The 14288-nt window shown below is 38.7% G+C and overlaps 1 protein-coding gene across 4 annotated transcripts in view; it reads left to right on the top strand.

Annotated features, from left to right (window-relative positions):
* The window catches only part of NAV3 (neuron navigator 3), a 277955-nt gene that overhangs the window by 108609 nt on the left and 155058 nt on the right, over positions 1 to 14288 (top strand). For all 4 annotated transcript variants that reach the window (XM_066368505.1, XM_066368504.1, XM_066368503.1 and 1 more), the window contains 2 exons: positions 2764 to 2872; positions 3559 to 3942. In XM_066368505.1, coding sequence (XP_066224602.1) covers positions 2764 to 2872; positions 3559 to 3942 — 493 coding nt within the window. The remainder of the gene's footprint in view (positions 1 to 2763; positions 2873 to 3558; positions 3943 to 14288) is intronic.

Raw genomic sequence — 14288 nt, 5'->3', positions numbered from 1 at the left:
CACCCCTCCCCCTCTCCTTCCTCTCTGTCTCTCTCTTCTCCTCCCACAGCCAAGGTTCCATTGGAGCAAGGTTGGCCCCGGGCGTTGAGGATGGCTCTGTGACCTCTGCCTCAGGTGCTAGAATAGCTCTGGTTGCAACAGAGCGATGCCCCAGATGGGCAGAGCATTGCCCCCTGGTGGGCATGCTGGGTGGATCCCGGTCGGGCGCATGCAGGGGTCTGACTGCCTCCTTGTTTCCAACTTCAGAAAAATAAAAAAAATAAAAAAGTTCTTTTAGAGGGAAGGGTATGGCATAGAGGACACGTGATGGTGAATTCTGGGAACCTGTGTGAGGTCAACAACTTGCTCTCTCTCCTCCCTCTAGGAAGAGATCATTTCAGTACTTTCCTCCTTTCAGACTTCTCATCTCATACAGTCACCTAGAATCAAAGGCTTGTGTACTGTAGGAAATCTTATGAATATTGGCTTTCGTGCTTCTCCAAATTTATCTTTTCATTATTTCCTTTGTCCACTTAGAGTGAAATCTCTTCTTCACCTCTGCCTTTCCTTTAAGTGTAATGATATTTCTTTACTGTTATTTAAGATTTTCCTTATGAAATTCTTCTTTTCCTTCTGGGTTCTGCCAGATTGTTTGGAAGTGAAAGGTAGACCTCTTTCCAGCCATTTCTTAAGCAAACATGTTAGGTTATTTTTATGGAGAGGATGGAAGGAATTCCCAGGGAGGGCTTAAAAGAATGTTAATCTACAAGGTTAGAGATTGCATGACCTGAATTTGTGTAAAAGTGTTTATGCCCATTGCATGAGGGCACAGCACGTGATTTACTGTTTCTTAAAATGTATTTATTATAGGTACATGTTTCAGTACATTCCAAGTTTAAAATAATGATGCTAATATTAAGCTTTTTTTTTTTAGAGAGAGAGAGAGGAATAGAGAAAGGGAAAGATAGGGAAGCATGAACTCATTGTTCCAATTAGTTGTGCTATTTATTGCTTCTCATATATACCCGTACTGGGGCTTGAACTGGCATCCTCAGGGTCATGCCAGCACCCTCAGGATTGGTGAGGCCAGTGAGCGCTCCAAGAGGATGCTCTGTGCACTGTGCCACTGGCCTGGGCAATTACCAAACATATTTTATTCATTCAAAAAATGTGTAAGTTGAGCTTTATAGATTGGCAGCAGAATGGTGGTTGTCTTGGCACAATGTAGTGATATTTTAGAATAAAAAAAAAACACCCGGAGAATTAGCAGGTGCTGTCTTCCAATATGTGAGTAACTGTCATGGTGAAAGAGAATATAAACTTGTTCAGCTGGTTTCAGAGCCACTGGGACACTGGGTGGAAGTTAAAGAAAGGCAATTATTATTAGTCTTTAGAAATGGTTTTACAATTAGACATATCTAATAATGGAAGGAGACATCTTTTACTGGAAAGGATGAAGCCTTTCCTATCTTGGGGGTTTCAGGCAGAAGCACTTGGCCATCTCTAAAGCTAGATATCAGTGAGTTCATTCATTGGCTAAGAGGTAAGGCAAGACCATCTCTGAAATCCCCACCAACTCTATGATTATATTATAAATATTAGATGGCTGCATTTGTTGTGTAGTTTTAAAGTTTTGACATGAGTACTGTGGAAGAAAATTAATAGGTTCAATATCTACCTATTTACATTCTTAAAACAGAGTACAGATATGCATCTTGAATTTCTCCATGACAGTTTTCACAGTGGAATTAAATATTTGCCATTTTCTAACTTCTTTTCCTTCTCCTTCCATTTTTTCTGTTTCCTTCCCTCCTTTCTCTTTACCTTGCTTCCCCTGAATTTCCCCGTCCCAATTTCTTCCTTTCTTCTTTCTTTCTTGTTAAAATTCCTCATCACTGGACTTCCTCTTAAGCTTAAATTAAACAGAATAAAAACTTTTCTACTATGTTGCCATGTGATTATTATTCACACACATTAGCTTCAAATAGCCGCTGACCTAGGAATATGAGATGGTTATAAACGGGATGGTTTAATGGCACAGGTACCCCTTAATGGCAGGAGGCTATCTAGGAGCACCAAGTGGCCAAGACAGGTGGCACCAACACTGACCTCTTCCCATGCAGCAAATGCAAGAACTGGACCTATAACCAGGTGCAGACATAGCACTGATGAGCCCATGACTACCTTTGTCTTATGGAACAAATGCAGCAATCTTTGGAAGTTCTGCTGTCAGAACTACAAGCCAGGATTTCAGTGCACAAACAGGAAAAAACAAGGAGAAAGCATTAAGCCATCATAACTGGAGAAAAAAAATTAAAATGAAGGGGGGAGATATTGCTCCTATAAGAAAAGGCCTCCATTCCATTGTCTTAGAATCAAAACCTGTACTTGCTACATAAGGCAAGTTTATCTCAATTATTCTGAGTACACTTAGAAACAGGTAATTATAGAGATAATTAAGGTCCACATAATTTCAGATTTTTGAATTACAGTCAGTGACATGGAATAGTATACAGTGTATATTTCCAGAGCACTCTCTCATATTGTAGTGATTAAGGTCATACACCTACAAAGTATATTATCACCACCTCAATTTATTACTTGTAACATGACAGTTAATTCTATTCACATTTTACTTGTAGAAAGAAGAATTATAATATTCATTTGGAATGTCTTACCTATTATTTTACTTTTAAGAAAAGTAGTATTACTTATATATGTATGTAATTATTCTCAAGACAGTAAATTACATGAATAACAAGTGAATTATTGTTACTTTTCTAGGTGAAGACCCTGAAACAAGAAGAATGAGAACAGTTAAGAACATAGCAGATTTGAGGCAGAATTTAGAAGAGACCATGTCCAGTCTTCGTGGGACCCAGATAAGCCACAGGTTTTTTTCCCTTAATTCTGCATATGTTAGGGCCAGTAAAGAAAAAAAAGAAATACAGTCATGCACTTAATTTCCTATAATGATAGAGAAGGAATTTTAGTTTTCCTTTACTACTTTCTCACTTAAAGTTTACATGACAATCAACTGGCTAATTCTCATTACATACAGCCAAGTTTGTTCTTTTTTCTCCTGCCCAGCTTTTTTTTTTTTTTCACTGTAATTTCCAATTCAAACTGGCATAGCTACTAAAACTACCACCATCACTGTTAAGTAGATTTTCTTGCCTGCCCTAAAGAGCAATTGCAGAAGTTGTTGAGATGCATCTGAGGAGGAGTGGTAGAGAGACTGCCAGATATCATGGTAGCTAACTTCCAGAATAGTCCTGCACAGGCTACAACAGGATAAATTAAATGTTTGTTAAGAATGTGAACCAGTGTTTTGTTTTATTTAAAATGTAACGATGGTCTTTCTTTTGACAGCAAAAATGCAAAACACTGCTAAGAATGTCTCACAATTTGACACTTATAAAGGTGTTTAGAATCTTATTATAAATGTATAATTTGGTTTTCATTAAAATTCCATTCTTCTAAGAGAGGACTCTCAATTCTAGCCTTTCTGTCTTCCTATATCCTTGGTCATTGGCTCCCAGTGAACCGTTATAGTTATTTCTCCATTTTATTTGACAGCACCCTGGAGACAACATTTGATAGCACTGTGACCACAGAAGTGAATGGAAGGACCATACCCAACTTGACAAGCCGCCCCACTCCTATGACCTGGAGGTTGGGCCAGGCATGTCCCCGACTTCAGGCTGGAGATGCTCCCTCCCTGGGTGCTGGCTACCCTCGCAGCGGTACCAGTCGGTTCATCCACACGGACCCCTCGAGGTTCATGTATACGACACCTCTCCGTCGAGCTGCCGTCTCCCGGTTGGGAAACATGTCGCAGATGGACATGAGTGAGAAAGCAAGCAGTGACCTGGACATGTCCTCTGAAGTTGATGTTGGTGGATATATGAGTGACGGAGATATCCTTGGGAAAAGTCTCAGGACTGATGACATCAACAGCGGGTAAGTGACCCTGTGCCCTGCTCTCTCACAGAATTACGTAATGAGGAAAAGTGGTCTACTAAGACGTATTAGTTATAAAAAGGATATACAGGCTAGTTAACAAAATCATTAGAAAATGGGAGAAATCTAAGGTGGGGTATTTCAGGTCCTCTCTTCTGCTCATTCATGAAAAGTAAAATATCTAAAATTTCTATAAAACTCTTCAAATTACAAGCCATTACATTTTCTCTTGTTAGTTCAAAGAAGCACATGCCCCTCTGTGTTTTGCAAAGAGATTTTTCACTTGCTTCTTAAAATGACAGATTTTGTTGTAAAATACATGGGAAGGAGACAGGAGGAATTTTGCTGAGCTGCTTGATTGCTTTTTTTTTTTTCGGTTTTCAAAGCTGCCTGTCACTGCTTTGAAGAAAAAATATTTTCTAGTATTCTTAAATTAAGAATCTCTCTTTGGGTGATGGGTATGCAACAGAACTAAATGACAAGATAACCTGGAAATGTTTTCTTTGAATATATGTACCCTGATTTATTGATGTCACCCCATTAAAATAAAAATTTATTTATAAAAAAAATAATTAAAAAAAAAAAGAACCTCTAATCTAACTTGAGGGGAAAATCATTATAGAGTTGAATGTTTCCATCTATTTATGGTGATGATATCAGATTTACTTCTTTATTGTAGCCCTGTTGTTCCTTCTATTTCCTGTTATATTTCAAAAAAAATGTTGTGATTATAAAACTCATGAAGTATTTTGGCAATTAGGAGTATTTAGTTCAATCTGAGCCCAAGCCTCAATAGAAGCAATGGAATAGTTCTATTAAAACTGCTTTTATTAATAATTGTAACTGCCCTTTTTAATACTTTCTGTTACCTATGACACTCTTGTTACATGTGTTAAAGATATTGAGTCATTTAACCATCCACCACCAGCCCTTATGAGATATTTTTATACTTGGTTTACAGATAAGAAGACTGATCCTATCTGGCCCCAATTGTATATGCCAAGGAAAGCCCAAAGTTCTGTTAGAATTCAGGTGTGTCTGACTTCAGAACCCAGGCTCTGTTGGCCCTGGACAGTTGGATCAGCAGTAAAGTATTGATCTGGTTTGTGGAAGCCCAGGGTTAAATTCCTGGTCAGGGTACACAGGAGAGGTGACTATCTGCTTCTCTGCCCCTCCCCCTTCTCTCTCACTCTCTTTCTCTCCCACCATGGCTTGATTGGTTCGAGCACATTGGCCCCAGTGCTGAGGATGGCTCTGTTGATTCTCTACCTCAGGCACTAAAAATAGCTCAGTTGTGAACTATTTTATTTCTGCCCAATGGGCAGAGCATCAGCCCCAGACGGAGGTTGCCAGGTGGATCCCAGTCTGAGCACATGCAGGAGCCTGTCTCTGTGTCTCCATTCCTCTCACTTAAACAACAAACAAACAAGCAAACAAATCCAGGCTCTGCAATTCAAGGAAAACGTCCCCAATTATCCTTGTCTATATTTTTCATGTGAGTCTAGGTTTGACCTACTCTTTGTCCTTATACATCTGAGAGGATCACTGTCAGAAATCATTCTTCTACATGACTGTAAAGCCAGAGGCCAGGGCTGGAGCCACCATCAAAGCAGCCCAGCCCATGCCCTTGCAGGTTCGCATTGGATTCGGACAGTCGGTAAGGAAACAATGGAGCCACAAACTGGTGGGCCATAGTCTTTAATCCTAGCTTGCACCCGGCGGACAAGTAAAAATACACACTGGGCTCCGAAACCCACTCACATTCAGTGCTCACAAAGCCACTGACTTATCCGAGTTTCCTAGAATCAAAGGTTTCTAGCTCACCAGCCTTATTCTCTTCAGTTCCCCATCTCCTTCCTTCTCCAGCGTCAAACTGCACAAACTGGCCTCTCACTCAACACTCCACCATCTTGGCTGCTTCTCCTGGCCTACTCCACGTGGCCTCCTTCTGCTGCTGGCTCTACTCTCTCCTCTAATGATAATCTCAGGAACCAAGCGGGCAAGCTCCCGTTCTACCCCTATTTTATAGTGTAGATTCAAAACCCTTAATCCAATATACAAAATAGGGAAGTCTCTAATACAAAGTCACTTTCTGAGGCATGATTGGATTGTACTACCCCACATCAAAAAGGGTAGGAAAGGCTTAATCCCAAAACCAAGCCCCAGGCTACAACGATCCTGCCTGCCCCCAACACACATTAATATCACCTGGGCAACAGCCTCCACGTGGGCAACGTTATCTTTTACAAAGTGAGCATAATACATTTTATCTGCCCAACAATGACTAACCCTTCTTGATTTCATTCATGAAAAGCTCGTTTGAAGTGTGACAAGACTTAAAAACTACAAAAGAGATTTTAGCCAGATGTATAGCTCTGCTCTGATATCCAGATATCCACCAGTCCATTCCAGCTCCACCTTACCTGAGTTTCTAACGATTTACCATTAGGGAGACAGATTATGGTCAGTTAAGGTAGGAAGTAATTGAGTTGCCACTGGAGTCAGAGTGCCTAATTTAAATCCCTTTCTACTATTTGCTATCTGTGGGCTCCTTAGGAACTTAATTTATCCACATACACTTTTGTCCCCTATAAAAAAAGGATAACATTGCAGAATCTCCATGAAATTATTTGGAATGAAAGAAATAACTGACAAAATTGTACATTGCACAAACCTGTTCCCGTATAAGTGATCAATAACTTTATCGTCATCATAATTACATTTATTATTATTAATAATCATACTAACTGGGGGTTGTTATCATTAGTTATTGTGAATATTTAACATCATCCAGGAGGTAATACCCCATGCAGGAAACAGTGTGGCAATACAAGAATTTCTTCTCATTCTTTCTTCTCTCCCTCCAATACCATCTTCTCTTTTCTTTCTCTGTCTCTTTAAATGAGGGCATATATATGTATTCTTTTTTAAATATTCACCACAGGATGAAGATTTAATTACATATATTCATATATTTATATAATTTATACCCACTCACACAAATATGCAGTCAATCTCATTTTTTGTGGTGCTTGTATTCTATAAAGTCAGCACAAACACTGAGTAAGTGAATACTAAATCACTCTAGGGGAAATACAAATTAGGCTCCCTTGAGCCTTTGATCATAACACTTTTATCAATGGATCAATATAAGATCTTGTTTTATGTGTGTTTAAGTTGAAAGACACCTTATTTATTATTTCATACATATTGGTTGGTTAATTAACATTGAACTCACACCAACAGCAGTGTAACTCATCCTTATCTAACATATTTTTCAATCAGATGTATCACAGCCTCCTTGCTCTTAGGAACACAAGAAAGCTCTTCAGCACTCCACTTGGGGGGCATTTTAAACAGCAATATCTCCAACAGGAGGCATGAGAGTGTGAAAAAGGTAGCTGTAAATAGGCTGTGAGGAGGACGTTTATTTGCAGTAGGAGAGCTGAAGCAAGAAGGCAGACTGTCACCTTATCCAACCTCAGTTGGAAATGTCCACATGGGCAGCTCACGCCTCTCACTGCCCTGTGCATGTCCATGAATGACCATGAACTTGCTGTTACTACTGATTTGGGGGCCACAAAGTGAAGCGAGGAGGCAAACTTGCAAATATGGAATGTGTGCATAATGAAGATTGACTGTGTTGATTTGCACATACAGAAAATGCTTATCTGGAGAGAGAAAGCGTATCTTGGGAGCAGTTTAAATCAGGTATCAAGGGACATCATGGCGCAGTGTATAATTTCAAAAGGTTCATACAGATAAAATCTGAACTGAGAGTTCAGAATAAGGAGAAAACACTAAATCCTGGCACGAAATAGAAAGGAGTGAATAAGAAAAGGAAACATTTTAGTTCTGTTCACTATTTAAATACCTAGAGAGGAAAGAAATATATTAAAGGAAAATGAGAAAAGTATAAGTATTGCAGAAGATACGTCATTCAGCAACCTTGACTAAAATATAATTTTCAAAGCAGAGGCACAGTTGGATTATATGACATTCAATTACCTTTCCCTTATCTGAGATTAAAATATTTGAAGATAATATTTGAGAGATAGGGACTATTGTGACAGGCCTCAATAACATTAAACTAAGAGGTTTAAACCAATGTTTTTCAACCGTTAGTCCAAGGACTGGGCCACCAGAAATTCTGTGCAGGTCCATGAAAGAGTCAACCACCCTGACAATGTACAAAGATTATAGACCCAATGATCTTAGTTGAATTAGCTTATGCTCAGGGTGATTTCTGCTTTAGTAGTTCCTGAAATAATTCTCCTATTTTCACAGGTCCTCGAGTGTAAAAAGTTTGAAAACCACTGGTTTAAGCAATGTACTATAATCAATGGAAAACACTGTTTCTTAAAGAAGATTGCATAATAGTAAGAGCACATGAAGATGACCATGGTTTTTGAAAAACCAGTTTTGGGGAAATCTGCAAAATGGATTGAGGGGAAAAGCTCTAGGGATAGATTTCAGGCACTGTTGCAAGAATTCAGGTCCAAAGTTCAAAGGCCCGACATATGGGAGTGCCATTGAAAGGGATGAAAGAAGGGAAAAAATTGATCCAGAGATACCACAAAGGAAAAATTTGCAGACACAATGATAGGCTGCTCATGAGGAGATCAGAGAGGCAGAGAATTCAGATAAGATGGCTGTTGCATAAGCAAAGGAAATAAAAGATGATACTACTAGAGAAAATAGGCACAGAGAGAGCTTATTATATTTTTATTTTGGTGACAAAGCAGAGGAGATAATGAGTACAAAGTTAAAAATGCAGGTTTGGAGACAGGGGTGTTACTACACTGAAAGGGGTCCCTTTTCCTGAGCACATCAAAGATGAATAAGACCCAGACAGGAGTTTGCAGCCAGAAAAAGTAAAGATTTATCAAGGAGTTGGGGCCATGTCCAGAGTCACAGGTAGCTCATGCTTAAAGACTTGGCTCCTTAATGACTTCCAGGAGGTGGGTTATATAGGGGGAAAAAATCATTAATTGTGGTGAATAATAACAGTGTTAGGGTCATGATCTCTACTGATTGGTTGGTGTTCAGGTAGGGGGTAGTTGATCATTGCATTTGCCCCTGATGTCAGCCATAGAGTTGTTCTGTCCAATTTTGCAAGAATGGTATCAGAGCTAAAACACAAATGAGGCCCAGATATTATATTTAGTTTGATTGAAAACTCTCTCAATAGTCAGTAGACTTGGGACCTTGTTTCTAAGACTCCTGGGTGCTGACCAGAACTTCTCTATCCTGAGGGCTTAATGATTAAGCAAGAGAGAGGGAGGTGGCTGAGTCAGGGTGCTAGGTGAGGCCATTTTGAGTCAAAAGAAGAAAATCAAAATCAAAGTACAGATTAAAAACAATAAGGCTCCTGCATGGTTACAGAATGATAAAGTTAAAGTAATGGAAAGCAAAAGTAGTGTCTAGGGTAGAGATATACTGTCGGGTATGATTTCATATAGCAGACAGTAGACATTATGGAAGACATGAGGACTCCTGGGAAAAGAATAGAGAAAGAAGAGGGATAATGAGCTATGTATTGTATATATGTATATACTCAATTTTTTTCTTAAGATCATCCTATGTGTCAAGCAACATTCTAGGCATTGCGGGTGTGGTAGTTACAGATACAGTTTCTTCCCAAATGTGACTTATGTCATGCTAGTGTTTTTATATCCTTATATGTGCTCATTTATTCAATAAATGGATAGTGGCCTGACCTGTAGTGGCGCAGTGGATTAAGCATCGACCTGGAAATGCTGAGGTCGCCGGTTCAAAACCCTGGGCTTGCCTGGTCAAGGCACATATGGGAGTTGATGCTTTCAGCTCCTCCCCCCTTCTCTCTCTCTGTCTCTTCTCTCTCTCTCTGTCTCTCCCTCTCCTCTCTAAAATGAATAAATAAAAAATTAAAAAAAAAAAGAAAAGTATCTTTAAAAAAATAAATAAATAAATGGATAGTAATACATAGACATATGTGTGTGTGTGTGTGTGTGTGTGTGTGTGTATACATTCTTAGATAACTGCTATAGTTTTTTAAGGAAATTTTAAATCAACTGATTTCTGCTTATAATATTACAGGCATGCCTTTACTCAGAAACATTTTGTGTTTTGCAGGATTGTAGCTTTAATAGTTCACACTAACTTCTGTAACAGAGAAATCTCAAAATCTCAGTAACTTCACATGGAGTTCATGTCTTGTTTGCACAAAACCCTCACTGGTGTTTCTGACCTTAACTTGGGGGATGTGTACCATATACTCCTTCATAGACTAAGGTAGATGATAGGTAATTCTGCTTTTATCCAGCCAGGTTTCCAATGTCACCCTGGGCATTAACATTCAACAGGTAGATGGCAAAGAAGGGAAGAACCATGGTGTAAGAGTATTTCATATGTACCAGGCCTGAAACTGGTCCATATGACTTCTACCCACACACACTGCCTTATCCAGAACAGCGCATGGCCTCATTAACCGGGAAGCCAGGCCAGGAAATGTGGTTCAGCTGTGTGCCCAGGAGGAAGAAGAAATTGCTTTGATGAGAGCTGGCTAGTCTCTGCTGATGTCACTAACAAGGAAAAAAAATGTTATACTCATTGTCCTTCCTACTTGTTTCATGCCTCACTGGAAACCCAATTCAAATTTCTGTTCTCTGTTTGTTCCTTATCAGTCTTTCAAATGAAGTCTTGGAGAGTTCAACAAATGAGTCCATTTAATTATGCCTCAGTAGTCCACATGTTTTATGTTGACCAACAGCCATTCATATTCAGTATCTAAATGAACTAAGCAAAAACAGCAAAGATTCTGTATGAAAATGTCCTCTGGTGATTTTTATCTGCTAGGCCTTGTCCATTTTTTGTTTCCTATGGTAGAGTACAGGATGATGACATTTAAAGAATGACCCAGAGTTCTGTTCCCTGGCTGGAGGTGACTAGATATGGTCAGCAGGTGATATGGCTGGTCTCAGCTCATGTGTGACTTAGTGAGCATTGTGTGGAAGACACCCAAGGTGTGCCATTGTTAGCAGCCATAGAATTTACTCCAGAGTCTCACCCTAGAATTGAATGGTATAAAGTCAAGAGGACTAGAGACATCTTAGGGGAATTTTAACTTAATGGTGTTTTCCTTAAGCAAGAAAAAAGGGCACAGAAATGTCTGTGCTCTAATTCTTGAAAAAACTGAGTCACAAAGTTAACTTTCTCTTCTCAATTTTTGAAAGTGTGGTTGAGTGATTAATGGGGCAAATGTCCCAAAGAACAGTAATAAATGAAAATGTTTAATTTAGGATTTTTTCCCCTCATGTAACCACAAGGAATATCATGAAATAAATGGGAATGGAGTTTCATTTTTTTTTTCACATACTTTAAGTAGAGCTCAGAAAATTAATCAGCATTCTGAGAGTTCAAAATTTCTTGAAGCATGCAAAGACTTATCTCTGTCTTCTCTTTTTAAAATTACTTTGAACACTCGGGGATGTGAATCTGCCAGTAATTAGGAATTAGTCAGGGGAAGGCCTCTTACTTATAATGAGTCCCTTTGAAAAAGTCTTTATTTATGAAGCAAGAAACAGCACACCCTGGACTATTGGGGGAAAGTTACATATTTTAATTGGGTAGAAATTGAAGTTCTCAGCAGGTGTCATAGTGATAAATAGTTGGGCCAAGAAAATAACCAAAAATTCTCCTTTAAATTACATGGCCTAAACACAAAGGAATTTAACTCTGTGGAATGAAATTTGTAAAAAGGAAGGTGGGTATTTTAATCCTACTCTTCCTTGATCCTCTCTCCCTTCTCCTTTGGTAAACTTTGTGATGACTAAAGCATGCATAACATCAGGGTTATGCAAGGGCAGGGTTACCTGATTGGATTAAAAGGATTTACATGGTAAACAACAGGTTCCTAATTCTGGTGCTTCTACTAATTTTATATTCAAGAGATGAGTTATTTTTAGTGAATGTAGAAATTCTAGTGGAAAAATAGTTGGTAATTCTAGTCACACTTACATGCTAAACAATGTTCTATGCATTTAAGGTTTAAGTGACTTGAAGAAGAATTCAAAATTAGTTAACCCACATTCTGGGAATTCAAAATTTCCATGCAGCTCTGGATTTCAACCTAAGCTGTCTGGCTCCTGTCTGAACTCTTAAGCACCTACCCTGTGAGATTGTTTACATGTCTACTTGTATACATTTCTTTCCTGGGAGTTGACTTTTTACAAACAAACCTAACAGCTTTTTAACAATTATTCGTTATTAGTATAGTTTTCTTACATAGCACATTTGATCTAAGGCAGTGGTCCCCAACCTTTTTTGGGCCACGGACCGGTTTAATGTCAGAAAATATTTTCACGGATTGGCCTTTAGGGTGGAATGGATAAATGTATCACATGACCAAGACAAGCGTCAAGAGTGAGTCTTAGACGAATGTAACAGAGGGAATCTGGTCATTTTTTAAAAATAAAACATTGTTCAGACTTAAATATAAATAAAACAGGAATAATGTAAGTAATTTATTCTTTCTCTGTGGACCAGTACCAAATGGCCCATGGACCGGTACCGGTCCGTGACCTGGGGGTTGGAGACCACTGATCTAAGGGACAGCTTTTTGTTTTTGGGGTTTTTTTATCGAGAAAGAGAGAGAGAGAGACAAGGACAGGCAGACAGGAAGAGAGAGAGAGAGATGAGAAGCATCAACTAGTAGTTGCTGCACTTCAGTTGTTTTTTATGTGCCTTGACCGGGGCCTCCAGCTGAGCCAGTGACCCTGCGCTTAAGCCGGCAACCCTGTGCTCAAGCCGTTGACCCTGGGCTTTCAAATCTGGTCCTCAGCATTCCAGGCCAACACTCTATCCACTGCACCACCACCTGGTCAGGCAATAATCCTTAATATCATCTGTATTTATCAAAAAGAAGATGCTAAAATGGAGTTTCTTTGAGGTTAAAAAAATAACAACAAAAAAGTAACCAAGCACTTCAGATGCCCTATATGTTCATGTCATTTAAAAAAATAGTTAATTGTAACACACAAATGCTAATATGAGATATACTGAATGTAAAAATGTAGAATTCTAGAAATATATAGTGGAAGCATAGGTTTTGAACCTCCCAAATTCCCAAAGAAACAGACAAAGCAACTAGATAGCAAAGCCAAAAAAATCATAATTACTTTTTACACCCCTTCCCCCCCAAAAGGATGATGACAAGGTGTCATCAAACCCCAAATACAAGCAATTCGAGACAAACAGCCAAGAGCCAAAGGACCAGCATGGTCTCAGCATGTTTCTGAGAAATATCAGAGTGTAGTAGTGGGGCTCTGATAACTCTGAAAACAGAGGAACCCAAGGAGAGCCAGGAGAAGCAAAGGAGAAAACACGCGGGAGCTTTAACATAGCAGCTGAAGTTGGGAAGGGTCTTGACCACTTAACCCGTCAGGGAGAGTAAGGGCCACAGTTCATGACTGAAGAGAATGGAGCAGTCTAGTTCCTACAAATTTATTAAACTGTCTGGCTATGGCTCCCTTTCAGGACAGGCTCCCAAAATGAACAGGACGTGGCAATAAAAATAAAAATGTAGTCTAGATAAAAATGGGAGATAGGAACAGAGTCTAAAAATCTCAAAAAGCTAATTACCACATTTCTAAACACTACACAAAAATAACAGAAGCAGTTACTGTGTAAAATTAGAAATATTTTTTTTTAAATCAAATTTCTTTTATTTAGAAAATTTATTTTGACCTAAAAAATAATCAAGAGGAAAGTATCTAGATGAAACCTCATGTGCAACCCATATAACTAATAACAGATTACTATCAGTGAGGAAAGAAAAAAACAAGCTAACAAACAAAAAAACAAAATAGAATCTAATAGTAAAATGAGCAAAAGACATAAACAGTCATTTCAAAGATAAAACAAAAATGACTTTTAACAAAGTAAAAACATGATACACCAGCTTGATAATCAGGGTGGCACTTGTAAATTAAAACCGTACTGAGAATTTTCATCTATTGGCAAGTAGAACTTTATTCTGAAAGTATTTGGGGAACTGTTTGTCAGTGACGAGTAAGACTGAATACCTGTATGCCTCTTAGGACCCAGTGATTCTCTCCCTAGCTATAGACTTTAGAGAGGTGCTTGAATGTAAGAGCAGCAAAGTTGTGTACACAACTGTGCATGGCGGCACTCTGTGTAGCAGCAAAAGGACTAAAAGCAGCTCAAATATCCATAGTAGTTAAATGGACTAATATATATTGTACATTGGTAGAATAGAGCTACATGTCTGTAAAATGAATAGTACATCAAGATAGATGACTTGCAAAAATGTAATTTTGAGTGAAGAAAATAGTCACAAAAGAATA

This window comes from Saccopteryx leptura, chromosome 2 (genome assembly GCF_036850995.1).
Source record: "Saccopteryx leptura isolate mSacLep1 chromosome 2, mSacLep1_pri_phased_curated, whole genome shotgun sequence".
NCBI classification, from domain to species: domain Eukaryota; kingdom Metazoa; phylum Chordata; class Mammalia; order Chiroptera; family Emballonuridae; genus Saccopteryx; species Saccopteryx leptura.
This window is presented reverse-complemented; position numbering and strand designations above follow the sequence as displayed.